The sequence below is a fragment of the Molothrus ater genome, chromosome 1 (genome assembly GCF_012460135.2).
Source record: "Molothrus ater isolate BHLD 08-10-18 breed brown headed cowbird chromosome 1, BPBGC_Mater_1.1, whole genome shotgun sequence".
Lineage (NCBI taxonomy): Eukaryota > Metazoa > Chordata > Aves > Passeriformes > Icteridae > Molothrus > Molothrus ater.
This window is the reverse complement of record NC_050478.2, coordinates 106,561,393-106,582,441: the sequence shown is the minus strand read 5'-3', so window position 1 is coordinate 106,582,441 and position 21,049 is coordinate 106,561,393. Positions and strand designations below refer to the sequence as shown.

Genomic DNA, 21,049 nt, shown 5'->3' with positions numbered 1-21,049 from the left:
AAGTAGACAAGTAACATGTGGAACACACTTTCCTTAATGAAGAAGTTGACACCTGCAGTTTGACTTCATCAGCTGAGCAGCAGCAGTTTTATAGTGCCCATGTTGTTGTGATCTGCACTGTAACTTTGTTTTCCTGTGGAATTGGATTGGAAGTCAGCAGAGCTGTAGGTCTCCCTGCTGTGTAACAGCAGATGAGGTCTTGTGATGGGTTACAATTAGTTTGATTCACATGGAGGATGTGATATGATGATTCATCCTGCTAAAAATGGCCAAGGGAGCAAGAAAACCACAGTGAACAGGACTACATGGATGATTTGTATGTGCCAATCAAAGCTTACATTGACTTTGCAGTCTAACAATGCTCTAAGCATCTTTCTTGAGGTTTTTTGTGTTTGTTTGTTTTTTAAATTCCTGGTAGCATGCTATCATCAGCAAAATAGGGCAGTCATCATCAACAATTTCAGCAGAGGGGTCAGTCGGTGGCTAGCTTTCCCCTCACCTCAGAGCTCCCTGCAGGGCAGTGCTGAATAACCTGTGCTGCTGTGGCCTGTTACCTCTCATGAAAAAAGGTTGAGGCAACTGATTTGTAATTATTCAAGGACAGTGAAGTTACTGGTGAGCAAGAATTGTACTTTCAATAAATTAACTGGCCTGAAATTTCCAAGACCTTTACTCTAGCTTCCCAGAAGCTGCTAGATAATGGAAGTGGTTACAATATTCATAACCCCTACATAACTGTGGTGGTGTTACAACCCCTTTGCACAACACTGCTGTTGTAGTTCAGGATAGCCTGTACCTTTGAATACTCAACTGCTCTTCCCTTTGACAAGCTTTCCAAGTTTCTGCCCTGTCTTTGAGCTTCTGACAGGGAGAAGTCTGGTTAGTCATCACACACTGGTCCCTGAGTAAAAACTATTGATGTTTTTCCTCCACAGTCTAACTGGAATTTAGCCGTACTCATAAACAACAGAGAATAGCAGAAGTTAAAGTAGCAGGAAAAAATTATTACAGAAACACATATTGATTTATCCAAAGCCCCAAAGAGAAAAGAGTTAAAACCAAGGGCAGGCCTATATACATATTTTCTTTAATATAATTTTCATAGTCTGTAATTTAGGTCCCACATATTTCAGGGCTCTTCTCCACTGTGTCTGGATGCAGCAACCTAACCCCTTGTTTCTGTCTCAGAGTGCCCTAAATCTGATTTTGCTGGGTTTCCCTTTACCTATATTGTTCCAAAACTCTACCTCTGTCCTGGAATACCTCAATAAGCCTGTACAATTTGCAGTTTTTAAGATGGTGATGAAATTTCAGCAGTTGATTTAGAATACTTGACAATCAGCATTTAAGTTTGAATCACTGCTCATTTCAGTAGAGAAAAGAAAAATCCTTCAGGATGGAATTAACTTTTTTTTTTTTTTCAGAAAATGTGACTGTGTATGAATGTAACATGCTGGAAATAATTACTAAAGTCATAAAGACATCTCCCACACTTTTTGAATCTCAGACACAAACCTGGAGAATCTGCTTCTGTAATTTTGAGCTCCTTTTTGAGGATTTGCTGTTCTAGTGCAATATCAGATGCAGTCCCATTGTTGGCTATGAAGGGGTGTTGCAATCCAGAGTACAGTCATCTTCTCCAAACCATCAGAGGGGGCTTATCTGTGTCAGTGACTGCCAGTAATGGCTAGTGAATGTATAAATGGGAGGATCTTCCCTTTCTGAATATAGGAAGAAAAAAAAAATAAGTTCACAAGTACATTTCTAAGGAAATGTACTTTTAAAGTGGCTAAAGTCACTTACTCTTGTGCTTTGTGCCTCACACTGTACCTCTGATCTTGAACAATAAAGATGCCTGTCTATTGTGTCTGGTCACTTAAATATTTATGAGTGGTGAGCTCTGCATCGGTTATCATCATGCATTTTCCATACAGCACAGCAACTAAGCAATACTACAAAGCCAAGCTAATCTTCAGAGCTGGCTCTTGACATTTCCTGATTAACATGCACTGTCCTTCTGAGGGCTAAACCCTGCCTGAGGACACACACATGAAAAGATTTGTCTGTTCTGTCAATAGAAAAGGAATATGCATACATACCCTGCTGAAACAGAACAGGCTCAATGAGTCTCTTCATCCAAAGTACTCCAAGAGTACTGAAAATTAGTCCTTTGACCCTTTTTTTTTAATTAAAGAGAGTTACTGTAATAACTGTAACTCTGCAATAACTAATTACTGTAATAATAAGAATAACCAATATTTTTTTGCAGTGGACCTTACTTCAGAATCAACTACTCCTTCCTCTCACAAGCTTTCTGTTGTCTCTGCCTTTTTTTTTTTTTTTCAAGAAGCCTTTTGTGTAGGGTGAGCTATCAGATAGAAGGTGACTGACCCTTTAGTCCTGGTCTCTTGAGCAATGATTTGTGACTGCTCTCATTTAGTCTGTAACACAGACTGTGCTGTGTCACTTCTGCACGGAGCAATGACAGAGATGGCTGGGTCAGAGCAGGTAAAGTTCTTGGAAGTTCAAAAAGGAGAATGAAAGATGAGACAGAGCAAGTAAGGGCAATTTTTTTTTCATATTTGTTGTATTGGATAATGTTTATTTTTATCCACACATTGGTGCTCTGGACCCAATGTATAATCAGTCATATGTTGGGATAAACTGATGTTCAGTCACACAGAGTTATTTTTACTGAAGCATATAAAGGTGTATAATTTTTGCTATATAAAGAATGCTAAATAACAGAGCTTTTTAGTGTTGGAATTTTTTATCCCAGAATGTGCTAATGGCCAAACATATGCACACAGTTCCGGAGAAAACAAAGGAATACACAAGTATTAAATACTAACAGCTGCTCTGTTCAGGCAGCAGACACATGCTGTCCTGTTTTATAAAAATTAATTGGAAAGACTTCCACTCAAAATAATCATGCCACTTGAATTTTTAAGAGCCAATTCAAAATGTTTTACTTTCAGAGGAATGACTTCCTACAGAGTTCAGATCTACATTTGGTTATAAAAATACCTGCTCTGTATTGCCCACAGCAGGAAATTCAAAGGCCAAAGGGATCACCAGAAATCCACCAGTTCTAGCCCAGTCCTTTCCGGAGAGTCAGAACAAATTCATTTAAATGGTAAAGAAAAATCTTTTTCTGAATGTCGTTGAAATACTTTGAGTACGGAGAGCCTGTAGATTATTTCCCTCATGTTCTTGCTCCAGTGTACAAAGAAAACAATTATATGAACCTTTCTTATAGAAGCAAGGGGTTAGTGGCAAATTAAAACAGGTGAGCTTAATGGTTTTGTGTATGGAAGGTGAGATAGGATGTCTTGCCCAAACTGGTGCATATAAACATTATTTGTCCCTTGTTTCTACATTATGGGCTCTTGATTGAGGCCCAGTTAGTCTTTCAATTTTTACAACAAATAGCAGCTTTGACCTTTCACAAGCAGGTCATACATTTAAAACCTCTAATCATTTTTGCTGATCTACTTTGGAGGGCCCTCCAGTTTTCCTGCATTGTTTATTTCTGCATGAAGCCACTTTACAGACCAATTGCATTTGTGAAGGATTTTTTTCTATTTGTTCCTCTATATACATGCACATATATCTAGCTATATTGTCAACAAATCATTTATCCAGATAGTGAGGAAGTTCCTTTGTACTTTCAAGCTTGTGGTGAGAAGCAAGTAATCAGCAAGGCCATGGATAACCTGTGGCAAAGATATCAGCCTCAATAAACACCCTTTGTGTTACTGCTCTCCCCAGTCCTTGTCACTTACAGTAATCAAAACCTCTTGTAAAACGTATTTTGAATTGTTTGGAACATAATAAAGATAACATGTTTCTAAGGCATATTTTTCTTTCACAATTTTAGCAGTAAATATTTTCTCACAGGTGTCAAGCAGCTTGATGCCTAATGTGATTTGAAGTGAGACTATTTAAAGAACACTTGTCAGCAACATTTTGTACTTTTCTACTTCCATTTGGGACATTTGGCTTTATATGTGTTCTATAGTTAGCATTTCAACAATTTTCACTTTCTTCTTTCTGTAGTCCTTTGCCACAGAAATGGAAAGGCCATTCTGCAGAATTGAGCTGCAGAGGCTTTATTTTGGATGTTAGGCATCACTTTTGTGTTTCAGTTTTGAAATCTACATTTCTTTCCCCTCTTTTTGTTCCTAGAGTGGGGAATCTCTTGTTTAAAATTCTAGTGACAAAAATGTCAGCAGACCCCTCTGGTGACAGGTTTCTTCCTAACATGAAACACAAGTTTATGTAGCCAGATTGTCCAGGTAATCATTTAGAGGAGACTAAGACCTAGCTTTACTCTCCTTGCTTTGAAAGATCATCACAACTGCAATGCCCAGTAGTTGAGGTAAACAGAAAGGAGGGCATGAGAAACAAAGGCCTGGTGGGCTGATGGTTGGGTACAACCCATGAAGGCAGACGAGAACTCAGCAGGAGGTTATGAAGCAGCCGTGGCAGAGTTGTGAATCTCCCACTCCTGGCATTAGTAAAAACTGCAAACAACGAATTCTGGTGCAGATGTCCCTTTTGGCCTGTTTTCACATCTTCTGTACATTTTTAGATGGGAGTACTACTTCACGGTCTAAGAAACCACTGTCTCCTGACAGCCATATGTCAGTCACATACGAAGGAATTTGCTTCACCAGTGCCTTTCAGCAAGCTGCTTAAATTGTCCACGCATTGGTTCTCATATCTGTTGATGGGATTGTAATACCCAATAATTTCATGCATCAACATTAGTGGCTATGCTACATCAAGATGTTTGGTGACCTACAACGGCCTCACACCAAAGCATTTTGACTTTCTGTCACTGGAATAGACCAAGCAGGACATGTTCATTGGAGCAGCTCTGTCAGCAGTGTACATACCTATAAAGATGGTGAGCCCCTTCCCTTGCATTTACACCTACTTAGCTACTGATGCCTTTGTCCCAAATTATTTCACTTCCTTATGTTTTGGGAGTTTAATCATGTCTTCTGGAGCACACTGCTCTGTTCTTTACAAAACTCTTCTCTGAGGCTTGCACACATAGAGGTGGCAATTGGCTTTTAAAAGAAACAGTATGATCTGCAGCGTTTATCAAAAGTCAGAAAAAAACCTAGAAACCATATTGAGAGACAGATGCTACCTCAGATATCAAAGTTTTTATTTCTGGATACTAGCTTTTCATCTGTGAAATGTGTTTTGGTCTGACAGCTTTTGCTGCTCACTCAAGAAAATAACTAGCTGTACCATTTAATTTAGAGAATTTAATTTGCAAGAAAAGCCATAGTGTCTATTTGTATAAACCTGAAGTGAAGGACTCATCTTCTTTTAAGGGTGTACTCAGGCAGTATGTTTATTTAGATACATTCAGGTTACAGCATTATCTGGACACAACAGCTAAATAAAGCCACATGCTTAAATAATCTTCATTCTAGTCTTTGCCTTAATTGTGGTTGTTCTATAGTCATGAACATTAATTTAAGTGAATGAGATGCCAGTTTATATGAATGGAGGATTCTTCACATTTTGATGTGAAGACGTAAAAAGTCTGCTTTACAGTTTTACACTGTAAAGTCTCTTGTCATTTGTTGAGATTATTTTCTGTAGCCAACATTTAAAGAGAATTTAAGAGACTGTGAGCTGTTGCTTGACCAACTAGACTTTGTGCTGACAGTTCTGTAATGAAATGAGCAACCCAGGAATGCATGTGTTACCTCCTGGTACTTAATGAAATAAGCAGCATGCAGCTGAGTTCCTATTCACTACAATATGAAGTGATTTCTCTTTTTGCTTACCATTAGGTTTTCCATTCTTCCACTTACTTCTGGAAACTCGGGCCATTTATTTGATATACATATTCTTTATAAATTAATTTATAATATGTTCCTATTTGGGCACTTGTTAATCAAGGTATGTGAGTTGGGAAACACTCTTGACAATTATAGATTCCTCGAAGTAGTGACTACCAGAATCTGTTCCCACTACAGGAAGTGGCAGCTCTGCAAGGAAAACTGCATTGCAGATAAAGGGAGACATCAAAGTCAAGATTCTGAGTGTGTGTAATGGTAACCACAGGAGCAATTTACAAATCTTAACTTGCAACAAGATTTTTATTAAAGTAACATTTTAATATCAAATTTAATAACCCTCCTCTTTTTAGAAGTGTATTTGGATTCTGAAAGCACTCCTGCCTTTCTGAAAGCACAGTGCCTTTTAAAACCATACATTGGGTGACTTATCCCGTACTGACTCACAGTTAATTGTTCTACAAACACATTTCATGAGGCTGAGAGCTACGTACAAGGCAAGTACCTTAAACTGAGTTGCAGAATTTTAGCCATTATGAGCAATGCATGGCAATAACCAGGATAATACAGTGCGAAAAGCTGTGCTTTTACTGCAGGCCATTTCTTCAGAGCTCATTTACCAGGCACAGCAAAAGGAGAAACAATCTTCTATTTTTTCAGTACACTTCCCCATTTTTCAGTTCATTAGCATTTTTTCTCAGATGCTATTTTCTACTGCAATTCATCCAGCAAGCATTCCTCTGGTTTCCTTTCCATTCCTTTCATTTTGCACTCACTCCTTTCATTTTGCACTCTTGCACTCACCTATTTTTAGAGGGGTTGTACGTATACAAGCACATATAAATACGCCTTCTATCTCACATCTCTTTACTTTATGTGCCTTTCATTTGGGTTCAACCTACGTTTTCTTCTTAGATTCTCAAGCTTCAAATCTTACAAAGCACAGAAAAAAGTAGTTCATCATATGGAGATGCCAGAAGATAACGATGCTATGTCTGGGTGACTCAGTATTGAAAAGGATGAGTGACAAAAGCATTTATAATGTCAAATTTTCCCTGTAATTGGAAGGAGGAGATAATTTCCTGTGGCTTGTTCTTTTCTTCTCTGTGGCCTGCTGACAATACCACACAATGATGTTTTTATAGTTGGGTCATAAGGTGGGCTGAGTATTCCTAAGGACTAAAGTATAATAAAGTGCTGCATCCATCCTCAGGGGTTTCTTGCTTGGAGCCCAGAGCTAGGTTGGCTGCTGCCATGTGCATTTACAGCATATGTTTGAGATGGTATCCTCAAATTTTGTTTGAGGATGACTAACCCTCCTCCACTGATTACAGATAGATAGCCTAGAGTATACAACCAATTTTTGTCCACCTGAAGCTGTGAGATGAGTAACCACACTGCTCCACAAATGCTATGGGTCTTACTCAAGTCAAGTGGATGCTACCAGTGCTACTGGCTAATTTTGTATGCACCCAAGTCTGTCTAGCCATTCCATTTGCTTAAAATCAAATAGGTCCATGTATTTTGTAACTTTCTGTGGGTTCCCAAATGAAAAATAATGAGTTCACCTATCCTTATTGTAAAAGCCTTAACATTTTCGTCTGGATTTGGTGGTGGAATGTGCTCCTGTAAGCACAGCTATGCATGAAATGCAGATGCATATGACAGTGTTATAGTGCTTTATGGTGCTAACCAAGGTTGTTTTGTTCATTGCTGTTAGAGGGCATTCACAAAAAACCTCATTGGTGTTGCCCACTGAAACACAGGAGATTCATGTTCTCCATATAGAAGCAAAATTTTGTTTTCCAACAGATCTCTATGCCTTAATCTCTATGCCTTAATTCTGAAACTGCAGTTTTGTTTTCAAATTACTACTTGATGCAAACACTTTCTGCAATTTTTGCAAATTTGTTATAGCTGAGAATGCCTACATTTTATTTACACAGAAGTAAATCCAATGGAAACATGGCATATTATACCCAAGATTTCAAACATGCACAGGAATTCCCCAGCAGAGAGAATGACATAGGCTCTTACCTCAACAAAAGCCTTGATCAGGCAGCTGGGTCATACAATGAGCAAATGCAAAGAGCCACATGGAATAATCACTGTTGTCCAGATTGTGAAGCCATTCCATTGAATCTAATCCCTGCTTGAGGCACAGGGGTCTCTTTGATCACACTCCAGCCCTTTCTTCAACTTCAGCCTGTCCCAGCTGAAGCCCACACTATTACTACACTCCATTTTAGCATATAGATAAATTAAAAGATATGATACCAGAGCCTGAAATTTAGGAATTTGCAATGCAGCCTTTGGTTTTCAAAAAATTAGAAAATTGCTCTGTAAATTACTCTAAAGTGTGTCTCCTAGTTGCAGCACTCAGCAGCTTCTATTTTACCTGTCTAGAAAATTTGACTCTATCACAGGAGAAATGAGGACACCTGTTCGAGGCAACAAAATGCTATCTATGGTTTCATTGCCAGGGGAATCTATAACTGAAAAGACAGGCATAGGATAAATGTATTTACTTGGTAGGATAAGATGTTATAAAATGCCCTTCACGGCCCTGGGGTGGAGGCTATAGGGCAAATGTAAACTTCTTCCTAGCTGCAGCAAGCAGGGAAGCAGTATTTGCCTTGGGCAACTGCAGAGAGGCAAGAGTCAACCACACAAAACATCAGCAGTCAGAAGTGACTCTCTAGAGCTCAGTTTCCTCAGATCTAAGAGGAGAAACTAGGAATGAAATCTGCTTATAGTCTCAGCAGCGCTGGGATGTAAGCACGGATGTTTTGATTTGGGTCACCGCATCATGTCTTATGCAGAAAGCCGTTTCTACTGGAAATTGATAGATCAGAGGAAGTTCATCCTATTCAAAGTTACATTGAAGGGTTTAAGCTCAGCTGCACGACTGTCTTCACAAATAAAAAGGAGGCCAGCACTCAGTGCCTCTCAGAGATGCACACGTGAGAGGGCCCTCTGAGGGAACAGAAGAATAGGCAGGAAGGGGTGTGCAAAGCTATCTTAAGACTAATTGCTGTTTGCAGCTGCAGATAGACACGTGCTTAATTATCTGCTATATGCATGCAAATTTGGTTGCTGTTACTATCCTCCAGATGTTCCCTTCCATTATACTGAGTACAACAAACAAAAGAAAAAGGGTCAGAGAGCAAAATAAAAAGGGCCAGGAGTGGCAGCTTCGTGATGTTTTCCCTCCTGGCATATACTTGGCCTGGCTGACCATTTTCCCGAGCTCCCGATTGCAGACAGAGATTTGTAAGCTCACAGACTGAGCATCTGGTCAGGAAAGAGAGGAAGCCTGAGAAAAACCTCTCCCCTCAGCCCTAGGGAAGGGGTGCAGGCAGCCACTCAGCCCCACAGCCCTCCCCTGGGCTGAGAAGAGGTTGGGACACCCTGGATGCCGCACAGGAGCAGCCCAGAAGGGCAGTATTGAGTCTGGGGTTCAAGGGGTCAGGGCCTGTGTTCCTTGTTGTAACCACATAAATTGTCCACACTAAACCACAATAAAATTGTCCAGTCAAATTAACAACAGTTTCTAACAGCTTCTCTGCTGTAGACAGTTCCCTTGGCAGGGGTTAGTACTCTCTGAGCAAGGCTTGCTTTTTCCTGCATTACTTTTCTTCTTCAACTATAAGATCTTTCTATCCATCCTCTAGGCTTGTATCTTGTTTTTAAGCATTTTTTTTGCACTGATAAAAAACCCCTATTTTTTCAGAGAAAGCGAGCTGTAACATTCCTAGTTTTAACTCTTTGCAGCAAAGTCCTTTTTACAAGGTCTCTGAGTTGTGTCCCCAACATTTAGAACACACAAAGCTACACAAACACAACTAGACCCTCTTCTTCTATCTGCTTAAATCCAGGAACAATAGAGTAATGTTGATTTATTCTGCTCAGGCACCTGGCCTTTATTCTGTTTGATGGCATGCAGTGTCTCTTTGAAAAATTTAACCTTTTCATTCCATTTTAATTAAATAACAGTAATGACCAGTAGTGGTTTCGGGGTGTCTGTTTCAAATTAAATTTGTGCTGAGCATATTTGTCATGTTGATTCGTTTCATCTTTTATGATAAATGCAATATACATAGATTCAGGGATCAAATGTCCTCTTAAGTGGCTCTGCTTTGGGAACATTACCTTCCTTTACCATGCCAATATCAAGTTACAAGAATCTCACTAAATACAATGATCAGTCCGAAATTTAGTACTATTCTTATGCATGCAGGAATAATGAAATTGCTGGAGGAGTTTTCTTTCCTTTTGGCCTGGTAAAGGCATAGTAGGATGACTGCAGCTACTTTTGATTTTGAGCAGCATAGGAAACAGCTGAGCCACAGTGGGGTCTTTGGCATCCAGGTTGAATGGCTCACAGCAGGCATTCTGAGACCTCCCAGCACTGCCTTCACCACTGACACTCCTCAGGGAGCATGGTTTATCTGCCTGGTGTCCTTGCTGCCACTCTTCTTGCTGATGCAAATACCCTTTGCGTTTGTGTAAAGTTTCCATTTATGTATATTTGCATTAGATGGATTATCTTAGGTTTTATGGAGACCATGTCCTGCCCTTTATTACATAACAAACAGATTTAATCTGCAGTAACAATTCTCTATAAACCTTGGCAATATTTTAGAATACATTTTTTTATGACCAGTAGGTAAGATTTACTGCATGTTTTAATAAGGTGTATGAACCAAAGTCCTGTGAACTGGTTCAATCTTTCCACTAAGCCCCTGAACTTTGGATTATGCCTATGTGTTTCCCTGGAGAATTGCTCAGAATGTTTTTAGCTTCTTTACTGCTTAGGTTAATGGCCCTGGGGACATGTCATTACCTTTGATTTAAATGTGTGCAGAAAAGGGAAAGTTAGGACTTTATTACTGATCTCACACCTTGTTCTCAGGTAAATTTTATTAGCTGAAGCCCTTGACCTCACTGCAGGAGTCAGTGCCTGGGCATATTACTGGTTCTCTAGGTTTGTAGTATTAGGACAGCAATTCTGATCAGAAAGAAATCAGGATCCAGCATTAAGATCTATGGTAGGTGCTGTTGCCCAACTATACAACTCCTCTATTAAGTAACAGCTCATGCTGATAGATTTTGGCTTATTATACTAATAATTAACCTTGTTAATTAAAACTGTGTCAGCAAGAGCTGGCTGGCCACAAAATCATTTATTTCTCTATCCTTTAAAATGTTTTTTTTTTTTGTTATGTCTTCAGGCATCAAAAAATGATCTGAACAATTCTTTCTGGATTGAAACTCTAATAGTTCTTTTCCATATTGTCTCAGTTTTGGCTAGGACAAAGTTAATTTTTAGCAGTAGCTGAGGGAGCATGGCTCAAGGGGCATGGCAGGAAGTTATTCCATACCACCTCAGGTCATTGCCGGAGCAGGGGTAAGGGACTCTGGCTTCTGTGGGAGAGGACAGGGCTTCTGGTTAAAAAAACCATGGCAGCATTGTCTGCCATGGTTCATTGTCTTAGGGGTCTCTGGTGAGTATCTTTGTACATGAATCACCCTCTCTTTGAATTATTTGAATAATACTGTCATTATTCATATTGTTGCTATTACTGTTCATTTACTTATCTGTTGTTTCCATTAAATTGTTCTTTTCTCAACCTGTGATCTTCACCTTTTGTGCCCTAATTCTCAATTTCCTCTGCTGGACCAGGAAGGGGCAGGGGAAAGGAGGAGTGGGCAAGTGTCAGTGTGGTTTGGGAGAGTCTCAGTAGGTGCACTGAACTGTGAAGCACCATTCCTAAACCATGATACATATTATTTTATAAATTACTGACACAACTATAAATGTAATTATTCATTCTTACCAGTGCATAGTCATCCTGTGACAGAGCTCTTAGACACAGGCTCCCACACAATGGAGAAATCTCTTGTCCCAATTTAAATATAACTGAACAGAGACAAAAGGCCATGATGCCAACTAGCTTTCTTTTTATTGTGTGTCACAATGCAGCAGTGTTCCATCTTTCTCAACGAGTGAATGACACCTTAACAAAGAAACTGTTTCTCATGGAACATTTCACATGTGCTTCACATTTGGAACAACCTGTAGGAAACAGAGTAATGGCTGAAGTGTAAAGTAATGGTAGGAGTGTGTTTAAAAAAGATCTTATGCTGTCAGCTGCAAAGCAGGATACACAGTACAACATGACCAACAGGTCACAGTTTGGTTTTATTGCTACAGAGGATCCCCTAAACTGACAGAACATAAAAACTCATTGGTTATTTTGCTTCCAATTCTTTAAACTCAGAGGGTGCTTCATTGCAGCTCAGGCAATGATCAGCCTCTTGCAATTTTAAGATGTCTGGGCCAGCCTGCACAAAGGATGTTTATGTTTCTGCCTTGCAGCCATAATGTCTCCAGTGAAGCTATAATATTGTATTATAGCACCATCCCCTTCAACATCCCTTTTGCCAGGGATGTCCATTTAATGTATTTTTAGAAAATGCAGACAGATTTACAGAAGGTTGTGTCCTAAACTTCCTTACATCATTAGAAAAGATGCAGGAGGTTTTTGGTTTTTTTAAATGAGGAAACCACAAAGAGAATGGTAATAGGCAAAAAGCATGGGAAGAGTCCATTACAAAACCATAACACATTTATAAGTGTTTTCACTACGACTGCATTTTCAAGACTATTTTATGAAGGGCAGAAAGGAAGGAGAAGGGAGAAAATACCCCAAATAATAATAATAAAAAAAACGTATATGAAAAATATCCATGGAGAACTTATAAAGAGGCAAAGAGGATGGAAAGCTAAAATGAATTGGCTCACAGGTGACTCAAAGAAGTGGTTACAAAACCACAGAAAGTTAGCTTGCACAATTCATCTTGCTGGTGACAGTGTGAAAAGTCAATGGCTCTGTGTTTTAAATGAAAGCTCCACAGAAACAAAAGCACAAAACCTTAGCTCAGGTACAGAAAGAATGCTAAAAGTTTTAGTTGGAAGCTTTTGTTATTAGAAGCTTAAGTTACAGTAATTTATAAGCAGTGAAAAGGCAGTATGTTTTCCTTTTTTATATATATACCAGCTTTTTTTTCTACAATGAATGTGTATTTCCTTCTACAGTGCCTTGTGATCTATTTCATTTTATTTGCTCTCAGTTCTCAGTGTTAGGCTTTCTGTCTTTCAGCTGCCAATAATCTAGCTGTAGTTACAATAAATGGAAACTCACAGACCTTGGTGTCATCCACCTCAGATAACATGATCCTATTAAATCTAATCCAAATTAACTGGATGAGAATCCTTTGCCCTTGATACTTATATGGACAAGAGAGAGATTTGATGCTAACAATACCAATGTGGTTTAGTGTAGAGTGGAAATCTGCCCTCCTTCTCTAATTGATTTGGGATTCAGAAGAACTCTAACACTGTTAAAGAGTGTGTGCTTTTTAGCCACGTGCTCTCAGTGTACTGAGCATGGTATTTGATTAGCAAAATGACTATAGAATAAAATGTTACAGGGAAAGCCTCTGCTGTGTATTTTATTCTAACATGGGAATTGCTAGTTTTGGGGGCACACCTGAAATGCTACAGCCAAAACAGGCAAATAATTCATGCAAGTTATTGTGAAATGGCAACACTGATGATGATGCAAGTCTTGGAACTACTACTCCTAACAATTAAAAAACCTCATAACACCAATTTCTTTAATAATAAAAATTCTTCATCAATGGAAACATAACTTCTTTTCTCATGTTAAAATCATCAACTGGACTTGATGATCCTTGAGGGTTCCTTCCAACTCAAAATATTCTGTGAAAAAGCTTTTTACTAAATGTTCCTCAGCCTGATATAGATTTACCTCTGAAAGTACAGAACCTGAAACTCTAGTTGGCTTTTATTCATTGTCCCAACAATGTATGACAGCCTGACTCTATGGAAGCAATATAACTGAAAAAATTGCGGGCAAAAAACCCAACCAAACAACCACAAAGAACCTTAAAACCAAAGATACTTTTCTATTTTTTTTTTTTTTGCTGTGCAAAAGTAGTATTGTATTGGAATTAATACTTCCTGATCAATATATCTTATATTTACTCAAGTCTTTATACATTTTTCATTTCTTTTTGTCAGCATAAGAACTACTTCTGATAAAATCAAATCAAATAGAGGCGAATTGAAATCCAGGACTGGCTCCAGGTTGTGAAGCAAAAATCTCTGCCATGCCTTTTGTCTTTGTTTTACTGAGGGCAGTAAGAGAAGAATGAAAAGGCTTTTTTTTTTTATGGTTTGGGAAAATCTGCCTCATAGAGCTGTCTGATGAGTATGAGATAGGGAAGGTCACTAGAGAATTGCATGATAAAATTTAATTGTTCCTCCTTTCTCCTTCTGGAAACTTTTTGTGTCAATTAAGCCAGTAAATGAATTGAGTATTTTCACAGTTTTGGTCAACCGAGTATTTCAGCAGTATTTGAGCTTTTATAAATAGAAAGGATTCAGCTGTTGCTAGCACAAGAGAGTACTTCTGAACCCATCACCTCCAGCCTGATGGGTGCTGCAGTCTCACGTGGCAGGATGATGTACAGGAGAATATGTATAATATAAGGAGAGGGCTCTGCCATTACACGTCAATCCCTCTGAGCCCTCGGCCCCAGCATGCATCCCATTCCCACCCAAACTGGCTTTACACTTCAGAAACCTCTGCATGGACACAGATTTGCCAGTGAAAGAGTTGACTTAAAAGAGAAAGCAACACAAGATTTGGTGTGAACAGCTTTTTGACACTTTTGCTACCCTGCAAAGCTGCAAAGGGATTAATAACCAAAGCCATAAGGACTATTGATCTGGCATATGCTTCTATTAGTCCAGCTTGCACCTCATTTCAAACACACTGAAGACATGCTGCTGTACATTGAGAAGAAGGCAGTGGAAAACAGGAGCATTAGGAGTGGAGAATTTATCTGCATGCATTCCTACATCGAGGACCAGCCTTAGAAAATGCTTTCTTTTTTTTAATTTTTTCATTTTGCAAAAGAGGGTTGGCACCAGGGATTGGGGATAAAAAAACCATTATCAAAATGCTGGTTCTGAATGACAGTGGAAAAAGAAGCCATGTCAAGTCTATACAGTCCAGCCCTCTTCTCAGAAGAATAAAGCAAAGTGGGTTCCCTGCCCTCCACTTGGGTCACAATCAAGTACAAAACAAAGATTTGAATGTTGAAGAAAACAGTTTTGCTGGGTTAGTCCTGTAATTTGTGCTACATAATTGTAGCAAATGCAGCTGCTATTCTTGATAGAACTTTTCTTCATTTCATTAGGAAAAAAATGCCTATGGAAGAGACTCTCTGTCTCTGAAGATTGCAAAAAAATGACCCTCTTTTTGAGATTTTTAGATAATCAAATTGTGATGAGCAAAGATGGAGAGATGATGGATGGATACCTGCTTATTCAGGCAAATCAGCATCTTAAACCTACAGAAATATTTGCACAAAGCAAGCAGGATTAAGCAGCTTCTAAAAACTATATTAAAAACCCATCAGGTTAAAACAACCAAACAAGAAAAAAGGGTTTTAGGAACATACTGCATTTATTTGGTCCCACAATTCCTAACTTTGTAACAAACCCCCAGAGTTTCACTCCTTAAAGTGCTTCAAACTCCATTTATATTATTATTATTATTTTGAACATCAATGTACATTTCTGTATAAGCAACAATCCAAAGAGATTTATATTTTTATAAAATTCTTTATATTAATGGATCAAATTTGCTCTCAAGATGGCCAACATTAAGGAAAATTTCCAAAGTATGCACACTGGAGTTGCTCAAGTCTCTGCTGTTGTGGATGAGAGCAGAATTTGGCCCAGTAGGGTATATGCAATTACATTTTCTGCATATATCTCCAAAGGCACAACAGATTACCTCAGAAATCAATAACATTTAAAAGGGAGTTTGTCAAAGCAAATACATTTTGTTTGCTTTGGCACAGTCCACATCCAGAGGATGCATTTGCTCACCGGCTGTTCAGAAGGAGCAGCCTGATGCTGGTCACCAAAGGGGAATCCATGCAGCTCTTCAGCAGACACAGCCCAATGTGTCCACAATGACTGTAACAGCAGAGTTACTTCTCTGGGCACCCGTGCAAATTCACTGTACCATGAACCTCTGAAATCCTCCTGGTGGAAACATGTTTGTCATTGATGGTAATATTTCGAAGACAGCCAGAAAATGGGTCTTCGACTGGAAGCCATGGGGTGTCCAAATTTGCTACAAAACCAAGGTGGAAAGACCAAGTTAGTAAGTATTATTTTAAGGAACATTAATTATGGCAGGGTTTTCAAAAGAGGGGAAATTATATAGGAGAACATGAATGGATGGGACCTTTGTTTTGGAAAGGAAAAAACATGAAAAAAATAAGAAGCAATAAAATTACCTGGAATTCTGCCAAAGTAGAGTGGCTGATACACACGTCTAGGAGGAGAGGGTTGAAGTACAGTGGTATAGTTACTCTGTGTTCCCACCTCTAGCTGCACTGTGTTCTCCTTCTGAGAGACTGCAAAGAAGCAGGAAAATGAGAACTCTTTCTTCAACCCTATTAAAGAATCAGCTAGATATGGCACTATTTTTAAATTGCATCTTTCTCGAAATTCAAGGCACAGAAAAAACAATTTTTTTTTATTCAGGGTCCGACTGAAACCTAGGTCATCTGGGGCTTAACAGAGCCTACCAAAAAAATCTTATGTAAAGCCTTGAATTAACACAAGACACAATGCAAGAGTATTCTCAGACTAAACAGAAGTGAAAAGATTAATGAAAAATTTGGAGCTGCAGTGCTCTGTGCCCACCATCCCTTCAAAGCTTCAGAAGAAATGGTATGTATAATGTACCTGCAATGGTATGCCACTGTCCATCAGACAGAGGTTTCTTAGGTGTGACTGATGCCTGGAATTCTCCAGCATCACTATTTCCAGCAGCAATCACCTGTAGAGAAGTTACCTGTAAAGTTACTGTGACAAAGAACAGGAGCAACAGGGGGAGGTCAGAATTCCCCCTGCTGAATGAGGGCAATACAGCTGGAATGGACACAGTCTGTACCCACCTTCCCTCCCTTCATGTAAACAGTCAAGTAGTTGTCTTGCTTGCTTCCAGCATGGAGGAGTACACCTGTGGAACTCCTTGGTCGAATGGTAAATACAATCCTGAAATCCAAATCCATCAGCAAATTACCTGTGGAGAATTAAACAGTGGGGAGAGGTATGATCATAGATGGAGATAATTGGAAAACCATGTAAAAACAAGTAACCCATACACCTCTGTGCTTCACACAATTCCATATACCATAATCCCCACACAGCTTACCAATGGTGATATATCCTCCTTCATTAAAGAAGTAAATCCCTGTGTCCATGGGAACATCCAGACATGGAAGTACGCCATGTTTTTGTTGAGGTGCATTCATGGCTTTTCCATTAATCTTAAAATTCCTCAGGCAACCCTTGAAACTCTTCATAGGCATATTCTGAAAGCATATTTCAAAACATGAATACTGAAGCATTATGGCTTTTTTTTTTTAGCAATAATACTAAACATTGGTTGTTTTGGACTGTTGGACTATTAGAAAGCCAACTGGCACTAAAGGCACCTAGCACCCATCTTTGATGCAGTGAAAAGGCATTCCAAAGTTCTATAAAAGTGCTTGAAACCCAGTAAGAGTTGATTTTCAATTAACATGACTCCTGCTTGTAAAACAGATACTTCCCAATGATGTGTCAAAAAGACAATGCAAAAGGAATTGTGAAATCCCTGAAGCAGCCCTTCCCTTCCTAAGACTGTTTATTTAATTCTGATTTTATAAAATACCCTCATTAACTGTCCTCTTTTTTAAACAGAAACCACATGTATTTCAGATTCAAATCCAGTTCTACATCCATAATTCCTTAATGAGAATAATTCTTTTGTTTTTCTACTGATTATTGCTTAGTCCACTGAGGTAAATGTTCTGCAGAAAGATGGTATTCCTGGAATTAAAAATGTGACTTTGGTCTTCTCTACTTTTAAGGAATAAAAATGAAAAGAGTACGTGTTTGTCATCAGTGTCTCAGCAACATATTGAAAATAGAGGTCCAGGTGAAGGCTGTGTGAACAGGTGTGGAAAAAGATCTGCAATGAGCCACTGCAAATACCAGCCACAGATGGTGCTCATGTGGTCCTTGGAAACCCTCCCCAAAGCTTTTCAGCATGGAAATCCTGCCTATTAAAGACTTTCCCATATAATTAGTGCAGCATGGGGTGTGTGTGGGGGTGGATTTGTCAATTATTTACCTGTCTCTTCAGTGGTGGCAGCCCTCCCACGTAGACTGGTGGCTTAATGCTGATGGCAGCATTTGTTGCCAGTTTTCTGTGCTGGGCCCTTAGACCATCAACGACAAGGCGGGCGTTCTTCCCATCTGTGCTGAAGACCACCTTTCCAGGAGGCAAGGATAACAGAATAAAAAACCCAAAAGCCAACAAAAGCCACTGCAGATTTTCTTTGTCTTTAAATTAAATACCATGTTGTTGAAATATTTAAACTGAAAGTAACATCCTGGGACCATCAGTCTCAATAAGGTCTCTCAGAGACCTGTCAACCACATGAACTTTCAGGCATAGGAATTAATTTCCAATGACCAAAACTGAGTTTCTATTCTCTTAAAAATGCATTAGGCTGTGCTTGCTGAATGCTAGTTATGCTAACACTGTAGTTCCATGCTACTTACAGTGTGCCATTGCCCATCATTGTATTTAATACTGCTTCTGACTTTGATTTGTTTTTCTCCAGAGCCAAGTGAAAAGACAAAACGTCCTTTTGAAATGTGGAGAGCCATATAAGTGTCCTCAGAGCTTCCCTCCATGAAAACTATTAATCCTCTTGATGATCGAGTCCGTACATCTACAGAGAAATGTAACCTGTAGTGGAAAGTAAGCATATTCCAGTATAGGTCTGTTTTGTTGGTTGTTTTATCTTTTCTGTTCTCCAGTGAAACTCCATTTGTGAAATGCAGAATAGAATTTGGGTGGAATCATGGCATTATACACTGCATTTCTGCATGTGAATGAAACTTGACACATTCAGGCTTACATCCCATTCAATCTGCTCAGTTTAGATAAATGTTTGAGCAGGAAAAAAAAAGCCTGAACTTTTTCAACCACCTTTCATTATGGCCCAAGATATAAACAAGCAGAAAATCCTTATAATCAGCACCCTAAGAGTCAAGCAGCTTCAACAATTCAAGTACTAGGAGGAGAACAGAGAATGTTTTTATTACCTGTCTGTAGATAACAATGGAGAAAACATGTAGGATATAAAACTGTTTGGGATGCTTCCAAGGAGATAAGCTTCACTGCTGTCATGTAATGGAGCTGGTATAGGGTGGTTTTGCACATTAGCAGCTTTCAAATAATCAAGGTATTTTTCATTCTGTGCACATAAGATAGAATTGAAGCATTTATTATATGTGCAATAAATAGAAACATTTTAATCAACACATTTAAGAGCTCCCAGCCAAGGCAGTCAACAGCCTTCTCTAAAAGACAGAAAAGCTGTTGTCATTCTAGACAGGTGCAGGTTTAGCACGAAACTGCAACACGGTGAGAACTTCCTTCACATGTGAGATGGAAGGAAAGAAAGAACATCTGAACCTCAGTTCCAGAAATGATGGAAAGCCTGGGCATCAAATGGAGCAAAGATGACAGTAACAATAAGCATACCTTGAGCATCTTAAGCCTGAGAGGACTTTTAAATTCCTGCAGCAGCATTGGTTCAAGGTTTTCATATTCCTGGCAAGCTCCAAGGGATACACCAGTCTTCCCAGTATTATTGACAAGATTTTGAACCTCAGGGAGCTGACCTACCCTGTTATGATGAAAGCAGTAAGTGCTGTGACTCAGCATTCCTTTTCTTTAGTGTAATCAACAATAAACATATTGTAAAAATGTGTTCTGCACGAAATATATTTCCCAGTGACATGATAGTAAAGTACCAATTTTTAGTTTTCAATGAAAAATGTAAATTCAATGTTGTAGATTATATTTTCCCTGGCTCTGCTCATTTCTTTTTGGCTATAGAAAAACTCTGATTTCTGTTCTCATCTTTTCGAAACAAAGTAATTTTTGCTAGAAACCATTTAAAAAACACAAACATATGTGGTCCTTGAAAACAGAGAAAAAAATGACAGCAGCCTTGATTAAGATTTCTGAATCTATAAAGACTATAAAACTTTGATTGTTAATTATACATAAACAGTTTCAAATCAAGAAAATATAACATCAGGTTCTGCTTCACTCTCTCCTTAAATAAGATGTTCTGATGAGTTTTGTCAAGGGACAAAGCCTGTCACAACTTCACATGTACCTCTAGTATTATAACAAAATTATCAGGAAGACTGTCAAAGCAAATTTACCCTGTGTATAAAGAATAATATTAAGGAATACTATAATTTTCTAAGTTGTACAAAGCATCTCTAATCAGTAAATTACAAAAAACTTTACAGCTACAAAAAAGCCACAAAGCTCCTTGCTTGTGGTTTTCTATGAGAAGAGTGGTAGATTTGTGAGTAGAACCTGAACTTCTTGAATGTTGGTCATTCTCCATTCACTCCATCAGACCAGCTACAATATTTATTCTTCATCTATTTTGGCACAAAAACTTTCCCAATTTGTTTTCTGTTGGGAAGTTTAATATATAGGTTACTTCTGATGCCTTTTCCTGGTCTTAAAAAAATTGAGAGCCAGACAAGGTTAAAGGATAAGGGGTTTTTACCTTGGTATTTTAATAAGGATCCTTGTGGTGCACCACTTCACCAAGGCAGAACCGCAATGCACACACATGATAAAATCACATATACAATTCACAGACCTTACAAATTGGGATATCTAACAAGGATGCCCCAATGGAAGGCTAGGATGAATAGTGTGATATTCCCTCATCCAAGGAATTCCCCCTGGATGGGCAGAATCTTAGTTTAGAGGCTATGTTCTAGAGGGGGCCTTGGTTTCTCAAGACAGCATAGGGCTTTCCAGCCTCCTACTATGAGTCATTTAGTATGTCTGGTTTCCTGGCTTAACAGACTTCTAGGGCTATGCTGAGTTACTAGAATTAAGGAATTACAAGTATGCATGCTAGGAGTACTGAGGATACATAAAAGGTATATAAAAGAAAAGGCAAAAAACCATCTTGGCATCACATGAATGCCTTGTAGTGCTTTAAATTAA

The 21,049-nt window shown here is 38.8% G+C and overlaps 1 protein-coding gene across 1 annotated transcript in view; it reads right to left on the bottom strand.

The window, feature by feature from the left end:
- Window positions 1-15,364: 15,364 nt before the first annotated feature.
- The window catches only part of LAMA3 (laminin subunit alpha 3), a 106,038-nt gene continuing 100,353 nt past the window's right edge, over window positions 15,365-21,049 (bottom strand). Inside the window, 9 exon segments of the mRNA XM_054517226.1 lie at window positions 15,365-16,066; window positions 16,233-16,352; window positions 16,687-16,780; window positions 16,899-17,026; window positions 17,159-17,318; window positions 18,122-18,262; window positions 18,556-18,745; window positions 19,105-19,256; window positions 19,547-19,691. Coding sequence (XP_054373201.1) covers window positions 15,921-16,066; window positions 16,233-16,352; window positions 16,687-16,780; window positions 16,899-17,026; window positions 17,159-17,318; window positions 18,122-18,262; window positions 18,556-18,745; window positions 19,105-19,256; window positions 19,547-19,691 — 1,276 coding nt within the window. The 3' untranslated portion in view covers window positions 15,365-15,920.